The sequence below is a fragment of the Microcebus murinus genome, chromosome 1 (genome assembly GCF_040939455.1).
Source record: "Microcebus murinus isolate Inina chromosome 1, M.murinus_Inina_mat1.0, whole genome shotgun sequence".
Taxonomy (NCBI): Eukaryota; Metazoa; Chordata; class Mammalia; order Primates; family Cheirogaleidae; genus Microcebus; species Microcebus murinus.
Window position 1 is genome coordinate 86,308,283 of NC_134104.1, and position 16,935 is coordinate 86,325,217.

At 31.0% G+C, this 16,935-nt stretch overlaps 1 protein-coding gene and 1 non-coding gene across 4 annotated transcripts in view; one reads left to right on the plus strand and one right to left on the minus strand.

Annotated features, from left to right (window-relative positions):
- Positions 1–16,935, minus strand: part of NAALADL2 (N-acetylated alpha-linked acidic dipeptidase like 2) — a 1,254,620-nt gene that overhangs the window by 175,424 nt on the left and 1,062,261 nt on the right. For all 3 annotated transcript variants that reach the window (XM_076003772.1, XM_076003759.1, XM_076003769.1), the window contains one exon: positions 7,282–7,377. In XM_076003772.1, the coding sequence (XP_075859887.1) occupies positions 7,282–7,377 (96 nt within the window). The remainder of the gene's footprint in view (positions 1–7,281; positions 7,378–16,935) is intronic.
- LOC142875501 (small nucleolar RNA U13) lies at positions 14,346–14,451 on the plus strand. The gene has a single exon (XR_012922859.1). It is a non-coding gene; the product is annotated as a small nucleolar RNA U13 (small nucleolar RNA).

The window sequence follows — 16,935 nt, forward strand, 5'->3', positions numbered from 1 at the left end:
GATTTATACAACTAGTATATTTATATTATATAACAAATATATGTTAAAATAAGTCTTTATGTATACTTATAAGAAAAAATCTATGCTCAGAATAACTGCCTTTCTACTTTTTCCTATCTTAATATGCACTAATAACTCTTCTTATATAGTAGCATTTGGCAAAATATCTACTTTGATGATTAACTTCAGTTTAAAAAGAGAGTCAAATTTTGACAATTACTTATTGTGCAATAATTCACTTTTGAGTAATAAAAACAAAGACAAACTGATAGTATAAGGCATGCATTTAGAAACTATAATATTTGTGCAGTATAATGAAAAACAATAAACCAAACCTCTCTAGGCAAGAGAAAATATAGTCAGTACAATCTCCAATTTCAGTAAATGAAGTTATTGAGTTTAATTATGCATTTATGAAGAAAATACACACCTATAATATTTCCTGTTTGAAGCATAAGGAGTTGGTTTTAATATACCATTACTTCCCTTGAGTAGCTTCAACAAATATTCTTTATTACAATGTACAATCTCTACATTGAAAATACATATTTGGGATATGTTTTGGTTTAGTTCATGTCATGAAAATATAAAGTATAGATCTCTATGGAGACATTTTGCATCTAGTAACAATAATTTGACTTGGTGGGAAAAATTGCAAATTAAAAAAAAATGCTTTAAATCTACAGCTTCAGAATAACCTCAAATGTGCACATATACAGATTAAAGAACATCCTTAAACTTGCTTTCTAAATAGAATATAGTATTTTGATATTTTGTCAAAATAATATATCAATACTAGAGATATTTGGAAGATATTCACATTTGCTCCTTCATATTACAAATTATAGCCAGATTTTCTAAGCATTAAATAAAAAAACTGTACCAGAAATTCTACTAACCTAATGAATACAATTTGCCTTTGAAACTCAAAAAAATAAATAAAAGATATTTGGCCTCTTCCTTTTTCTTTTACTTTTTATAAGGCTGCACAGATATATTTTTCAAAGCTATAGCTTAGAATGGCATTTTAAGGGAAATTAAATCATTCTGTTTTTTAGTCTGCCTCTCTGTTTTATAGTTATAAAATGAGTAAATTGTATTACGTTTTCATTTGCCATGTTATAAGAATCCTAACAATATTATAAGTGGTACAAACATTTTTTAAAATAACGTTTTAAAATAATTGCAGTTTTATATTTCACAAGTCATGTATTTAAAATAGTATGTTAGCAAATATGATTCTATTAATCGAAGTGATCAAGGTTAATTAACTCTAAAGGATGCAATTAATATTAACTGAAATGGTTAAGAATTAAAATTATTTAACTTTTTTTATCATTGAAGACACCACCATTAACCTTAATTCATAGCACTGAAAATTGAGCTAAAATTTATAGCTATAAAGTAAGGGCAAATATAACTATATTGCTAGAATACAAACTATATAAGAATTACTAACCTTGATTTCTAGGCTTTATACAAATATTGACTTATTCTGAAATTTAATATCACTGTAACACTTTCTCCTCATTTATAATGGGAATCAATATATAGTGTTTCTACTACTTTCTCTTTGTGATATTGTAATACTCAAACAATTTTAATAAAAAATCATGTTTACTTATTATATAAGACAGGAAAAATATATCCATTTAAGAACAATATTTTTGAAAGGTTTATATTATTAATAGTGTATATCCTATACAATTTAAAAATAAGGAATTTTTTTTCTTAAGATGGAAAATCAATGAAAGGATGAATAAACATATTTCTTGAAGAAATTCACAAGCAGAATTAGGTCATTTGCTGGTTTCCATGGTATCATACATATAAAGCATTTTAGTTTCAATGGATGTACCATTCATATTCAGAGATTTTTATATATAATATAGAGCATTTGAGGTACCATGTGAAAGGTACTATTAATCCAATAGCATAATAGATAGAATTTTCCTCTGGCACTTCAAATGTCCTATTTTCACATTTGATTTTAAAGTCTTTTTCTTCTTAAATGTAGCTATAGGATTTTGTTTAGTTTTGTTTAAATACAAGTTATCAGTCAGCATTAATTGAGTGTCTATTATGGATAGAATTTTAGCAAGAATATGCTAATAAGATACATTAAATACAAAAACAAATATAAAATAAATACAGGACATTACATCTGTTAAAAGTAAAGAAATAGGTAACAAGCCATGTGGAGCTTTTTCTTGAGTACAGCAAAAATCTGAGGATAAGGCATAAATGAAGAGGAAAATAGTCAAAGAATTCCAAGTAATTGCTTCAAAAGTTATAGCGAGTGAGCAGTTGATTGGGTGAATATACGTTTGAACATTTTCTCCTTATAATGTTCTTTTCTTGTGGATTGCATGAAATACTCTATCCTGAGTCTGTTCTCCTCTTTCTTTCTCTTCCTGTTCATGAATATTGCCAGGGTAATGTCATCTACATCATCAGTGATGATAAAAATATTCTATAATCTATGCTGTCAAATACAATAACCACTAGCATACATGGTGTAAATTGTGTCTAATGCTACTGAGGAATAGAACTTCTAATTTTATTTAATCTAAATTTATTTTTAATTTAAAAACACACAACTAGTGGTTACTATCTTTGACAGTGCATTTCTAGATCCTCCTTATTTCTGAGTGCCAACCCCATATATCCCACTGCCTCCTCAATGAATCTGCCTAGATACCCTATAGCACTCCAAAACTCCAAATGTCCAATGTCAAATTCAGTTTCACTTTCTCCAAACCAGCCCCTAATTTGGTTAATAATTATTCAATAATATCAACTTTGCCTAAGATAGAACTATTGAAATTATCCTTGACTCTTCACTGTATTTCACATCCCATAGGTGGTATAACCTGTCATTCAGTCTTAAAACGGTCTCTCAAATATCTTCTGTTTTCCAAAATACATATCATTATTTTTCACATGCCATCGCCAACAACCTGATCTTCAAACACTGTCAAAAGAAACTCATTGACATTAAGATAAAGTTTAAATTCCTTAAATTCTTCAAATGTCACCTCTCTGGTGAATTCTTCAAATCTCTTAGAGACAAAGCTCCATCTTCTTCCCTCCTACACTTTGTTCACATTAATATCATTTCGTTTAGCATACTATATGATAATGATTTGCTTACTTCGTTTATTCCCTTGAACCTATTCCTGTGTATTAATTGTTTTTGTATTTCAAGTGTTTTGCTGCATGTTTGGCTTATATTAGACTACTAGGATGCTTAAACAACTAATAACAATTTATCAGCTAAATGCTACAGATTTAAAACATAACAGAAAATCCTGGGTGTAGAAGGAGAAATAAGCCTATTACAGAACATGAATCCATGGTGATTTTTATTCACTTATTAAAGGATTAAGCAGCTAGAATTGATATTGGTATTTAATTCATGTTTAGTCTTTGAAGAAATTATTCTGCCTTCTATGATAATTAAAAAAAAAACAGATGCTACTTTTTAAAGCTCATTATGGAGGACAAAAAAAATCTTCAACATTGATGCAGCATGCGTCACCCTCGAGCAACTTTATATTGTATCACCTGTCATTGGAGCCATGATGAATTACACATTTTGGCATCAATATTGAGCCTCATTCATTACTTTCTTAGGTTCTATGCTTTCTCTCAAAAAGACGAATGCCAAGACAAATTCAAACTTTGTGGAAAAAAAATGAACTATAGGACAACACTGGAAAACTACTTTGAAGAACTCACAGTTCTTATCCCACCTATGAGTATAGTTCATTTATTATATTTTATTTCAAAATATTAAGGGAGTACAAGTTTTTCTGTTACATGGATGAATTGTATAATGATTTAAATTCAGCAAACCTCCAATTACAAATTATTAACTTTTTAATATATAGCAATTGTAATTTAATTTGATATAAATATATACTTGTGATCCATAGCAAAGGCCTAGAATGTAAAGAGTTACTGACTTGGAAAGGATAATATATTGCACCACATGTACATACTTATTAGCTATATATTTATTATGTTTATTTAATTAGATAATATAAAATATGTAATTGTGCATATTGGGAGAAATAAAGTCACTTCTAGTTTCTTGAAAATGATTTAATGTTAGTATAATACTAATAATAATTTTGCTTTATAATTTTACCAAGTGTCTCTCATATTTCATATCATCTTATTATAATTGAGAACTGAGAATTCATATCTAGCCAGGATTTTTAATTCAAAGTTGAATGTTACTTCTGTAATATTACACTACTATACAGAATAGAAGTGTATTAAATGTGATATTCTGTGATAACACCACTATCAACCTTAGTGAAACAAAATACTCTAAAGATCTCAACTCTTCACAAATTAAATGTTATATTCCATTGGTACATACTATCTTAGTGTATTCTCAGCATTTAATTAATTAGTTTCATTAAATGTTTTTATATCTATGTTAAATATATAAATTTATATGTAAAGTAAAAACGAAGTTCAGAAAATGCAGGTAAGGGCCTACTTCAAAGATTTTAGCACTAGTATTTTTTAATGTGTCAATAATAATACCTAATTAAATACATATTATGTTTCTAGAGAAAATGTATACATACATCTCTTTTAACATCACAGAATCCTAGTGAGAAAGAGCATTATCAATATACTTCTTTTTGATGTAGAAAATAAAATAAAGTTCTACCAAATAAAATAACAATTTGGTAGTCCAGATATAACTAAAATGCATGTTTCTTATTTCCTAGTCATGCATTTGACCCCTGTATATTTAATAGGTGATTTTATTTTGCTATTGGCAGAAGAAAATTTGACATTAAAATGAAGTAAATACTTTGTTTTATGGTTTCTCAGTTCTGCAGTTGGTGAAATAAGACTGCAACTTATGAAGCACAGTTTCTTTCCTTGGCCCATGACTGCAACTTGAGTGCAGGTAGACATGATGATTGGGGAAACAGAATCAACATCAGATAAGCGTATGTGGTTATAAAAAAATCTCACAATGGGCATTTATTGAAACCTTAAAATCTGTACCCCCATAATATACCAAAATAAAAAAAAAAAAAAAAAAAAAATCTCACAGAACCCTTGCTTCTACACTTAAGCAGCTTTTTATTTTTATTTTTTTAATTTTTTTCACAGACATAGAATCCTTCCCAACATCCACTTAATGAGTTAACTAAATATCTACTTATGCATCACATATATTTGAAAACACATGTAAAAATATGTACCAGTATCTATGAATGAATTTGTTACCTTTTCTCTAATGGTCCCTTATTTTCTGTCTGTTTCACACTAATTTTTTTGAATCGTGTATGTTCTTGCTGTGTTCTATGCTCCTCTATTCCATCCCTGCTTCCCATTCCTGCTTCCCAACATGTTCTCAGGAGTTGTAGTTCTTAAATGTGGTCAAGACCTCAGACATCGAGAATTAGTGTGTGTTTATACCTCTGAAATCAAAAGCCTAGCATTTTCTCTGGCTGGAGATTTCACATGCTAGACACTATCATCTCATTAAATATCTGATGTCAACATGGTCTCAAATTGCCCCTTCCACAAAAATCCTTGATTTTCCCAATCCACAGGAAGGCATAAAAAATGGAGAAAATATTACTATTCCCTTACTCTAAATTCTCTAACATGCTTTGCTTAAAAATAGATAAATAAATGTAGACTTTAAGTATCAAGAATATTTGAATGAATATATATATATTGTATATATATTCAACTAAGTATGTATTTATCATACATATATATTCATCTGTATATATTCACATAAATAATCTCTAGGTATTGGGAATGCAGCTAAGATTTTGAATACTAAGTAAGCATTTTGGGTCCACTTCTATCTTGCTATATCCAAATAATAATGGATAATGGAGATATTAAAAACTAAATCTAGTGACTGGGATAAAATTTGTGTTAGATGATTTTGCCAAGAATATAAATGCATAGTTAAGATTCAGATATTTTGAACTTAGAAGAATTTTAAGCAAAATACAATTCAAGCTCCTCTTATTTTAAAGTTGAGAAAAAAACAAATTCACACAGCTCTTCAATGTCAGAGACAGACATCGACTCTAGTCTTTGTATTCTGAACTTGTTCTATTGCTACTCATTAGGCTCAGTTCATTTTACCACACTTCCTCTTTTTAAAAGAGAAAATCAGCCTTGTAAAGTTTCACTGAGATTTAAGAATGATTCAGTCTTTCAAGTAAGCATATATAAATATGGATTACCTTAATAATATTAAAATTGTAATATTCTCTAAGAAGTCTATCCCCAAAAGGTAAGTTATAACAGGTTAAATAAATAATTGATAAATATAAAAATTCATCTGATGTCACATGACATCAGGAACATTAAATTTATTTACTCCATACTGTAAAACTTAATTTTCTTCATATAATAAACTTTAAATAAGGATGTTCCTCAACTTACAATGGGGTTAAATCCAATAAATCCATTGTAAGTTAAAAATATAAGTAGAAAATGTATTTAATATACCTAACCAACTGAACATCATAGCTTAGCCTAGCCCTCCTTAAATGTGCTCAGACACTTACATTAGCCTACAGTTGGGCAAAATCATCTAAAACAAACCCTCTTTAAAAATAAAGTGTTGAATATCTCATGCAATTTATTGAATATTTCACTGAAAGTGTAAAACAAAATGGTTGTATGGGTACACAAAGTAGGATTTCTATGGAATTATGTATTGTTTTTGCACCATTATAAGGTAAAAAGTTATAAGTTGAACCATTCCAAGTCAGAGACTGCATAGTAAAAATGTAAGTATTACCACCACACAGTAAAAACATTTCTTATTATTCATGCAGTCTAACTTTTTCATTTTAAAAAGCAACCTTTTAAAAACTGCAACAAAAAGTACTACAAAGAAATATCTTAAATATTAAAACAAACCTTTGAAGAGAAATTCAAATTCAATTTTATAATGCTCTTAATCTAAAGTCAAGAGATATATTTGAGAGTATAACAAAAGTCTACTTTAAAATTGAGAAAAAACTAATTGTTTTATTAAAAATTGATTTTTAATATAAATTATCAGTTATGTATCTTCATGATCTTGAATGAGTTGCTTATCATCTTTACGCCTTAGTAAAATAAGGTATACTAATCCTTTCTGGTATATTCTATTAATGAAAATATTATAGATTTCCCTTTATTATTAATAGTTATTTTCCTTTTCCCCATCTACCAATAAAAGAAGAACAAAACTTTCCCAACCTGTTTATGAATGCATTTCTCTCCTACCTTGGTAATAGTTTCATGAAGTTTGAAAAAAGGATCCATTTCTTCAATTTTTGTTGCATGTCTAGGAAAAAGGGCCTCGGAGAGAAAACTTGGAGCCTGTAGTGAATTAAAAAAGAAACATTTAAAACTCCTTATTGATTTTGTTTTTCAAATGCTTATTGAATTTTCTTTGAAGAGTCAAAAGGACTCTAAATTACTTTAAGGGTTCTGTTGATTGTTGGACTTCATTCTACTGATCTAATTACCCATCACAGAATATTTATCAATTAAAATGAGTAGAATTCTATAACACATTTGACATATGTATTTACAAAAGAATTTTTTCTTACCAAAAGAGATAATTCTTGACATTTCCCCACCTTTTTTCCCAAAATGCAGACTTAAATGTAGACACCTTGACTACAAGACTTATATCTGAAACTCCTTTTCTATTTTAAATATTGTATTATTACAGCTGATAAAATAGAATATTTTTGATAAACATGATTACCTAGAAAACCTTAGACAAAATGTTTATGATATCTTAAATATTGATAGACTAACTTCAAAACAATAGTAAGATATAATTATGGATAGAACTGTCACATGGTTTTATATGCTGCCAACAAAATGGTAACACATTGTATCAAAACTTGTGTTAAGATGGTTGAAATGAATCAAAGATACTCTAATTAATTCATTTTGTACTTGAAAGTGTAGCCAAGTTTCAGAATGCAAAAAGACATGGGATGCTGATAATGTTATTATCTAAAATAATAGTCTTAGAGTTATTACCAACATTATTGACATCATAGGAAATGATTATTGTTTACAGTATAAATATAGCTTGTATTCAAAACTTGAGGGAGCTAGGTTATTTGTGTAGAAAACAAAAGACTTGGAATAGGATATATATTGATATGTGTGTAGATAGACATACTTATAGAAAGACAGGCAATCTTTTTGAAGACTCTCATGGGGAAGAGAGATGTAACTCAAACTTCACCAACAGTGATTGTAGCAGGGTAAAAAATTTAATCTAAATTGATTTCAAGCTGTTTATTAGAGTTATTCAAAAGCATTATAGACTACTTTGGGATATATCAATGATGGAAAAGAAAGTTCTTTTTGTCTTGTCAGAAAAGAAAGTTAAAATGATGTAGTTGAAAGGCTTTGAAGTTATACAAATGAGGATGAAACCAACATAATTCCAATTTTTTTATACTAAATAATTCTGTGACAAGGTATGCTCTTCACTCCCTATTTTGAACAATTCTGAGATCGATCTAAAGTAACCTAGCTGCTTGATTCAACATATACCCAAATTTTGAGTAAGACTATGAATCAACCAAAGGGCAAACCTATCAAGACTAACAATTTGTTTATCAAAACATGTTTTGTGTATGTCTCCTTATTTTGCCAACCAATGTAAAACTAATTTGTCAGAAAATTTGCTCAGGCCCAACTAGTACTCCACTTTGTAAGAGTTGCTATAAAATTTATATAGCCCAGCCTTAAAATATCATAAATACTCTTCCCTAATTTCTTCATCTTGAGAGCTTGCTAAGAGTCAGTGTTATGGGTTGAATTATCTCCCTCAAAAATTAGTTAGGTTATTATCATACGTAGGTATCCACATTAGGTGTTGGGGGTTAAGACTTGAAAAATAAGTTGAAAATGTCAAAGATATTTTTGAAAATATGTTGAAATCCTAACCCCTGTACTTCAGAATGTGACCTTATTTGGAAATAGGCCATAGCAGATGTAACTTGTTAAGTTACAATGAGGTCCTACTGCAGTACCATGGGTCCCTAATCCAATATAACTGGTGTTCTTATAAAAGGGGGAAACAATCATATACACAGGGAGTATGCCATGTGGACATGAAGTCAGAGAGTAATATAATGTGTGTCCAAGCCAAGGGACACAAAAGATTGTGAGAAATCCACCAGAATGTAGGCAAGAAGCATGGAACAAGTTCTCTCTCAAAGCCCTTAGAAGGAAACAACCCTGACAACACCTGGAAAGATGAGATACATTTCTGTTGAAGTTATCCAGCTTGTGGTGCTTTGCTATAGAGGTTCTACCAAGCTAATACATTCTGTCAAGGTGGTATTCTCCCTTGCAATAGGAGAATTGCAATTGGTATTCTCCCTTGCAATAGGAGAGTTGCAATAGGCCCAATAAACTTAATTTTACATATCAAGTAAAACTATCAGGTTTTTATGGAGGTATTTTGTGCAGTCAACATAGACATAGGTAAAAATTTTGATTTTACCACTTAATAATCTTAAGAAGTATAAGATACTTATGGATCTTATACTTCTATAAGTATACTTCTTATACTTCTATAAGACCTTAAGAAGTATCTTATTCTCCAAAGGATTAGTTACTTTATCTAAGAAATTTGGATAATACATTCTTCACAGAGATGAAGTGAACTGTCCAGTGTCCGACACATAGGAGACACTATGTCAATGGCATTGTTGATGTTGTTAAAAAAAATACCATAAATGATGATATGCCAATGGTAGCGATGATGGTAATGTAAGTAATTTAGGCTTGTCAAGAATATTTACAAACAGTTTCTGATTATGGTAGGATGTTGAATTAGAGACAATGATGATTCTATAGGAAATAGTAAACAATTTGCACCTAGATATGTTTATTTTTCTAAATAGAGATAACTTTAAAGTACAACAAGAATAATTTGTTGCATTCATTTTTATTTAATAAACAAAAGTCCTTAAAAGTTTGCTTCACAAATAGTTTTAAATAAACTTCTTGGAGTAGTTTTATTAGTTTACTTAGAAAAACAAAACTTCATAAATAGTGCAGAGGTAAAATATCAGCCAGCTTCAAATTGAGTGATCCCATAAGAATTTAAGTTGGGAGTTATAATTAATGAGATTTTTATTGGACCTTCAATAATTTAGTGGCAGAACATATTAATTTAAATTATAAATATGTTCCTTATTCTCCAATGTAATCCCCTTCCTTTTCTTGCTCCTTCAACCTATCTCTTGACATACCATTCTTTGTTTTCAGTGCCTCATTTAACTCATCCTTTAAAAAAAATGCTCATTTAACACTATGTGCCAGGTGCTTCACTAAATGCAGGACATGGTCCTTAATCATATAAAGCTTAATCTAATTTGATTTGGACAAATAAAGGTCAAATATCACTTCTTTTAAAATAGTAAGACAACACACCACTCTTTTTCATATACCTATGAGTATAACAATCATGCTTAATAAACAGGTATTTATATAGCCTAATATAAAAATAATAAAAATATTTTTAAAAAAGGATATATGTTTTCTGAAAGTTTTCCACTGCTATTATACTGACTATAAATGATGGTTGTTGCTTAATCGTGTCTTACATCTGTAGATGAAGAAAGGGATGTAAAGCAATATTAAGCATTTAGAAAGTGTTTTTGTTTAAAAAAAAAATTTAGTAAGCCAAATGCGGTGGCTCACACCTATAATTCTATCACTCTGGGAGGCCAAAGTGTGATGATTCCTTGTGGTCAGGAGTTCGAGACCAGCCTAAGCAAGAGCAAGTCCCTACTAAAAAAAGAAAAATTTAGCCCAACATAGTGGTTTGTGCCTGTAGTCCCAGCTACTTGGGAGGCTGAGGCAGAAAGATTGCTTGAGGAATGAGAAAGATTGCCAGGAATTTGAGATTATTGTAAGGTAAGCTGATGCCACTGCACTCTAGCCTAGGCTACAAAGCAAGACTTCATCTAAAAAATATATAGATAGATAGATAGATATAGATATACATCAAAATTAAGCGATTCTGATGTAAGTCAAGATATAGAAAATTTAACACTGAATGTCTGCCACTTAGAGATAATAAGAATATTACAGAAGAAGGGATATTGATAATAAACGTTTATCTAGAATCAGGTATAAAATTTAACTTGGCTCCCAGTTTCTAACTTACTTGTTTACCATACTTTTCTTTTTTCAACTCTGTTGCCTGAAACCCATGATTTGACCATCCTGGTTCTTCATTTATATATTATTATTTACTTATAATTGGATTTTTTTTCTTTTTTGAATTTTTACATTGCTTCTGGGTGGTCTAACCTCAACCTTCTTTTATCTACCATGTACATGTGTCTCAAATTATATTAGCTCTCTAGCTTAGAATTTGCTCTTAATGGGTGATGGCCTTAAAGAAAAGAAATTCAAAGCTCAAAACAACTTTACAAAGAAAACCAGAATTGTAAGTGGATGAGCCAATGGGAATAAAGATGTTGAAATAAGGAAGAGATGTAAAATGATGGAAAATAGTATTTTTACATACACAGAGGTAAATAAAAAAGATTTGAAGGTCACATTTAATTAAGTTCTAGACTAGATTGAGCTGACTACCTTCAACTTACTACCATACCTAAATATACCCTTTTGCATGTTTTTCAGAAATGATCATTTGAATTACTTAATTCACGTAGCCTTAGTGGGAACTGAACTAGAGGAAAACATCCTGAACATGCCTTCTCTACAGTTTGAATGCAACAGGCATGGCCTGAAATAAATAGAATAATTATAGGGTTTTACATATATACTAGCACTGGGCTAAGCACTTTACATGTATTACCTAATTTAATCTACACAAACACCTATGAAATAGGAACTATTATTACCCTCTCTTTACAAATGAGGACTAACAAATTCCAGCTATCGAGATTATACCATAAGTGGTAGAACCAGGATTCAAACCCAGGTTTCTCTGACTCCACAGCCCACATTTTCATCCCTATACCATGCAACCTCCCTACTGCTAAACTTACTCATAGCCCAGGATTCTGTATGGTTAAGTTAACAAGGATCTTCTCCCCACCTTTTGCTGCAATTTCCTCTGAGCCTTAGTCTACTCTCCAGAGCAGCAAAAAAAAAACTATGCAGTTTAAATGATATAATCAAAGACTCCCTGCTTAGGCTAAATAAAATTAAATCTAAAAAGTCCCATGTGCACTTCCCTCATTGCAATATTCTCCTTGCTATAATCAGAGAACATACACATCATTACTTAAATTTAATATATGAAATTAAAACACTTGCAGGCTTTGAATGGCACTGACATTCATAATGTGCTGGACTTAGGAAAAAGATAATTACAGCCATAATTTTTGAAACATAACATCTCATCACTATTTAAAGTAAAGAAGACCTGAGATAATGTGGAGTTTAAATAGAAGCATAACCATCCAAAGGTCAAATGCAGAACAACATTAGCACATTATTTTTTGAATATACTCCTTTTTACATTACAATTATTTTTTCATGTTCTAGGAAAGTCCACAGTATTGACTTTATTGAAAACAATCAAGGCACCTTTATAGTTCTATTCATATTGATTTAGTGTCCTAATTTTAGACCTAGAAGAGAAATTAGAAAACTTAGTTCATCCCAAATATACAAAGTAAAACATGAAAGATGTAAATGAATAAATAATTTTAGAAAGTCACAAAATAGTTGTTGGAAAGCCAATACTAGAAATCAGCTTTATGTGTGTGTGCGCCTATGCACGTGTGCATATTTCTTAAACATTTTGCCATTTCTTTTAAAATGAGGGTAATAATTGTAATACAAACTTTAAAAATGTGAAACATTCCAAATTAATCAAGATGTATTTCTAGTCTTAAAGTTCTTATATGTCAAAAAAATACTTTCATAGGACCCAGTATTCATATTTTAGACTTTTTTCAAGCTAATCCCTTATATATTTTGCCTTAATCACAAAATGTGTGCTTATCTTACCCATATTGATACCATGTATCATTAGTTAAATGAAATATGTTTGTCATTTTTTTGAAATCACACTTTCTCAGGAGGCTGGGAACGCTAAGGGACAACTACAAAGAAACAATAAAAGATGCTCTTAGAGTATTTCACAAATGAGGGCATCTTATAATAAATGCCTTTAGTTAGTATCTTGATGATAAATAATTAAGATTAAACAAATAGATGTGTGGTCAAACTATTAAGTTTCCTTCACAAATATTAATTATTCCATCTAGTAAAACAAGTGACTAGAATTTGTTAATGTTTGCATATCTGTGATGTCATTATAAATAGGAGAATACATTTGGCAATGCCTGGCATAAAGATCAGGCAAATGAGGAGGAGCTCCAGAAAGGTTGGTTGTACCAATAAGTTGACTTAATAAATCACTGAACTCATGTCCAAACTTCTAAGATCCCTCACAACTTCTAAGATCTCATGACATTAACTCTATAGTTATTAAATCAACCAATAAGTCATAGAGATAACTCATCTTTTTTTATATACATATTCTATCCCTTAAACTTTCTTGAGAACTCTGTTTTGGTTTTGGTTTGTTGGTTAATTTCCAACAAAATAAGTGGGAGAGTCAATCAACATGTTTGGCAGCTGATACTGTGCAAGTGATAAATGCAGCATGGTATCACATCAGAAAGGAAAAAAAATTCATATTTTGTTTCTATTTACTCTTGAAGAGAGTTCTCTGAAGCTGTGATATCCTTTAGTTTTTGCCTCAAGAAACCAAAAAACCAAAATCACATTAGCTTATAAGACAGAAAGATGTCTGAGAAATCATCAGCCTTTTTCTGAAACCAACCACTGACTGCCTGCAGGAGCTTTGCTGTCCCTATGTATTAGCGACAGCCCTGCAGCCTTGTTTTCATTATCTGAGGTTTTAGGGAAGACTCCTTCCTCACCTCTTCCATATTCTGGTGTGTCCAAGTATTCCTTAGTGGTGTCAGCATAACTCATATCTCTGCCTTATTCTTTATTTGGTCTTCTCCTCTCTATATCTTTTCCTCTACTCTCTGTTAGAGTAACACTTGTCTTTGGATTTTAGGCCACCCAGGTAATCCAAGATGATATTATCTCAAGATCCCTAATTTAATTTTACCTGTACCGACCCTTCTTCCGAATAAAGTAATAGTCACAAGTTCCAGGGTACATATCATTTTGGGGACCACCATTCAACACACTGCAAACCCCAACCCTTCAATGGGCTTTCTATACTAAAGCCTGGGGGAACAGACTTGCTTCCAATGTAGACCTCAAGATTTCAGTTCCAGATCTTTTTGTAGTTCATAACAGTGATGATTGGGTTTTCACACGCATGCGTGAGATGTGCCTCCCCAAAACCTTGTTACAGTATCTGTATGCGCTACCTGTCTGACATGAAAAAAAGATTTAAATTTCAATTCAGACATTTTTCTTGCTTCTTCTCTATTCAGAAACAACTATAAAATGGAAGGATTTTAAATTCGTAAAGAAACTTTAGGTAAGTCACAAATAAAATCTGTTCTAAGTAGTTATGGATAGTCTATAAATTAATTTTATTTCTAGTTTTTGAAGGTGGTTACATAGGTATACAGTTGTCAACATATATCTAAGATTGTCAACATGTGTCACTTAACATTTGTGAATTTTATATATGTGTATAAATTATACCTCAAAGAAAAACAACCTTTCTATGGGACATTTCTATCATTTAGAGATCTTTCTTGTCCTTCTTTTTATATCATTTTGGTTAAGTTCTGTTTTCAAAGAATTTGTCTATTTCATCTAAATTGTCAAACATATTATTACATATTTTATACAATTGTTCATAACATCCCATTATTTCCCTTTAATAGAATCTATGTTATATCTCCTTTTTCATTCCAGATATTGGAAAATTTCACCTCCTCTCCTATACATCTGTTTAAGATCATTAAAATCTTGGCTGTTGTCTTTTTAACCTTGGAATTTCTTACAAATTTATTCAGTGTTTTAAAATTTTCTGTTTTGCTTTAATATACATTATATTTTGATAGTCACAACTATTTAACACCAGTAGTGATGTTAATAAACCTTATATTATGGATGAATCGACTGAGATGCAGAGACGTTATCTGACTAGATTTTGCCAGAAAGTGCAAGAATCTGGATTGGAATTCAGATCCTCATAGCCAATCTACTGCTACCTTGTTTCCCCGAAAATAAGACCTACCCAAAAATATAAGCCCTAGCAGGATTTCTAAGCATTTGCGCAATATAAGCCTTACCCCAAAAATAAAACCTAGTGATGGGCGTGGCTACGCAGCATATCGGCACAACCCATGCATTTCCTTGCAGACCGGTAAAGAAGACAAGCAGCCCTTTTCATCCGCCCAATGCGAGCTCTATTGCTCAACATGAGAGATTGAGGCCAATGGTGCTAAAGGAAATAGAGTAGCAAGAAATTCGGGATGGAATTCAAGGTTTGGAGAGTTATAATGATGTTCCAGAAGAAGATGACTTAACTATATTTGAATAAATGTAGATTGTACTGTACTTAAAAAAAATAACACATCCCTGAAAATAAGCCCTAGGGTGTCTTCTTGAGGAAAAATAAATATAAGACCCTGTCTTATTTTCAGGGAAACACAGTATACATAAAACTCTTAAAATAATGCCTAGAACTTTAAATATATATAAAAATTTTGTCAGAAAGATATTATTTTTTCCCAATTTGCAGATGAAGGAAACAGGCTTGGAAGAGTGAAAAAATTGGCTTAAAGAAATACATTTACTCATTGGTAGGGTTAAAGAAATACATTTACTCATTGCCAAAAAAGTTGGGGACCACTGCTGTAGACCCATTCATTGTGCCAGTTTTAGAGACTTAAAAAATTAATTTTCAGTAAATTTATTCAAATTTTCCACGATTGCATACCTTGTGTCAGAAATAAAATTTCAATCTTGGTCATTTGAGTCTTATACTTGCGTTCACGCAGCACTGTATACAACTATGCAATTCTACTGCTTCAATAACATACAGCCTTAGAAGTTTAGTAGGCAGTTTCATGACTTGAAAACAATAAAAATAAACAAAACACTTACCCGAAACACTTTCTACAGAAGTATAGCTGCATAGAAAAATGTCAAGATAATACACATTTTCTGATTGGCAGGAGGTTTAACAGAGCTTTCTTTCTTTTCTTTTTCTTTTCTTTCTTTTTTTTTTTTTTTAGACAGAGTCTCACTGTGTTGCCCAGACTATAGTACCATGGCATCAGCCTAGCTCACAGCAACCTTAAACTTCTGGGCACAAGCAAATCTTCTGCCTCAGCCTCCCGAGTAGCTGGGACTACAGACATGTGCCCCATGCCCGGCTAATTTTTTCTATATATTTTTAGTTGGCCAATTAATTTCTTTCTATTTTTAGTAGAGATGAGGTCTCGCTCTTGCTCAGGCTGGTTTTGAACTCCTGACCTTGAGCCATCTGCACTCCTCTGCCTCCCAGAGTGCTAGAATTACAGGCTTGAGCCACTGCCCCCAGCCCAGAGTTTTCAATAGCACAGAGTTTTCAAAGCCATAAGTTTCTCAACACTTAAACATATTCTGATAGCGAAAGATGTTTTGTAATTTAAGCCAGCGTTCCTAAACATTTTTAAGAGCTGTTTAAATATAAATGTTGAAAATCTTAATTGTTTAAAAGATTCTTGCATGCCTACCTTTTGTGGGTATAGCATTGGGAAGGATATGGGGGTATTGTATATCCCTTGAATATCACCGATGTGCAAAAGACATCTATATATAGATATTTCCCCAAGAAAGTATCTATAGATAGATATATCCTAATGTACAGGAGATTATGTCAATCTCTGTGTTCTGTAACATTGAAAAAAAAATTACATA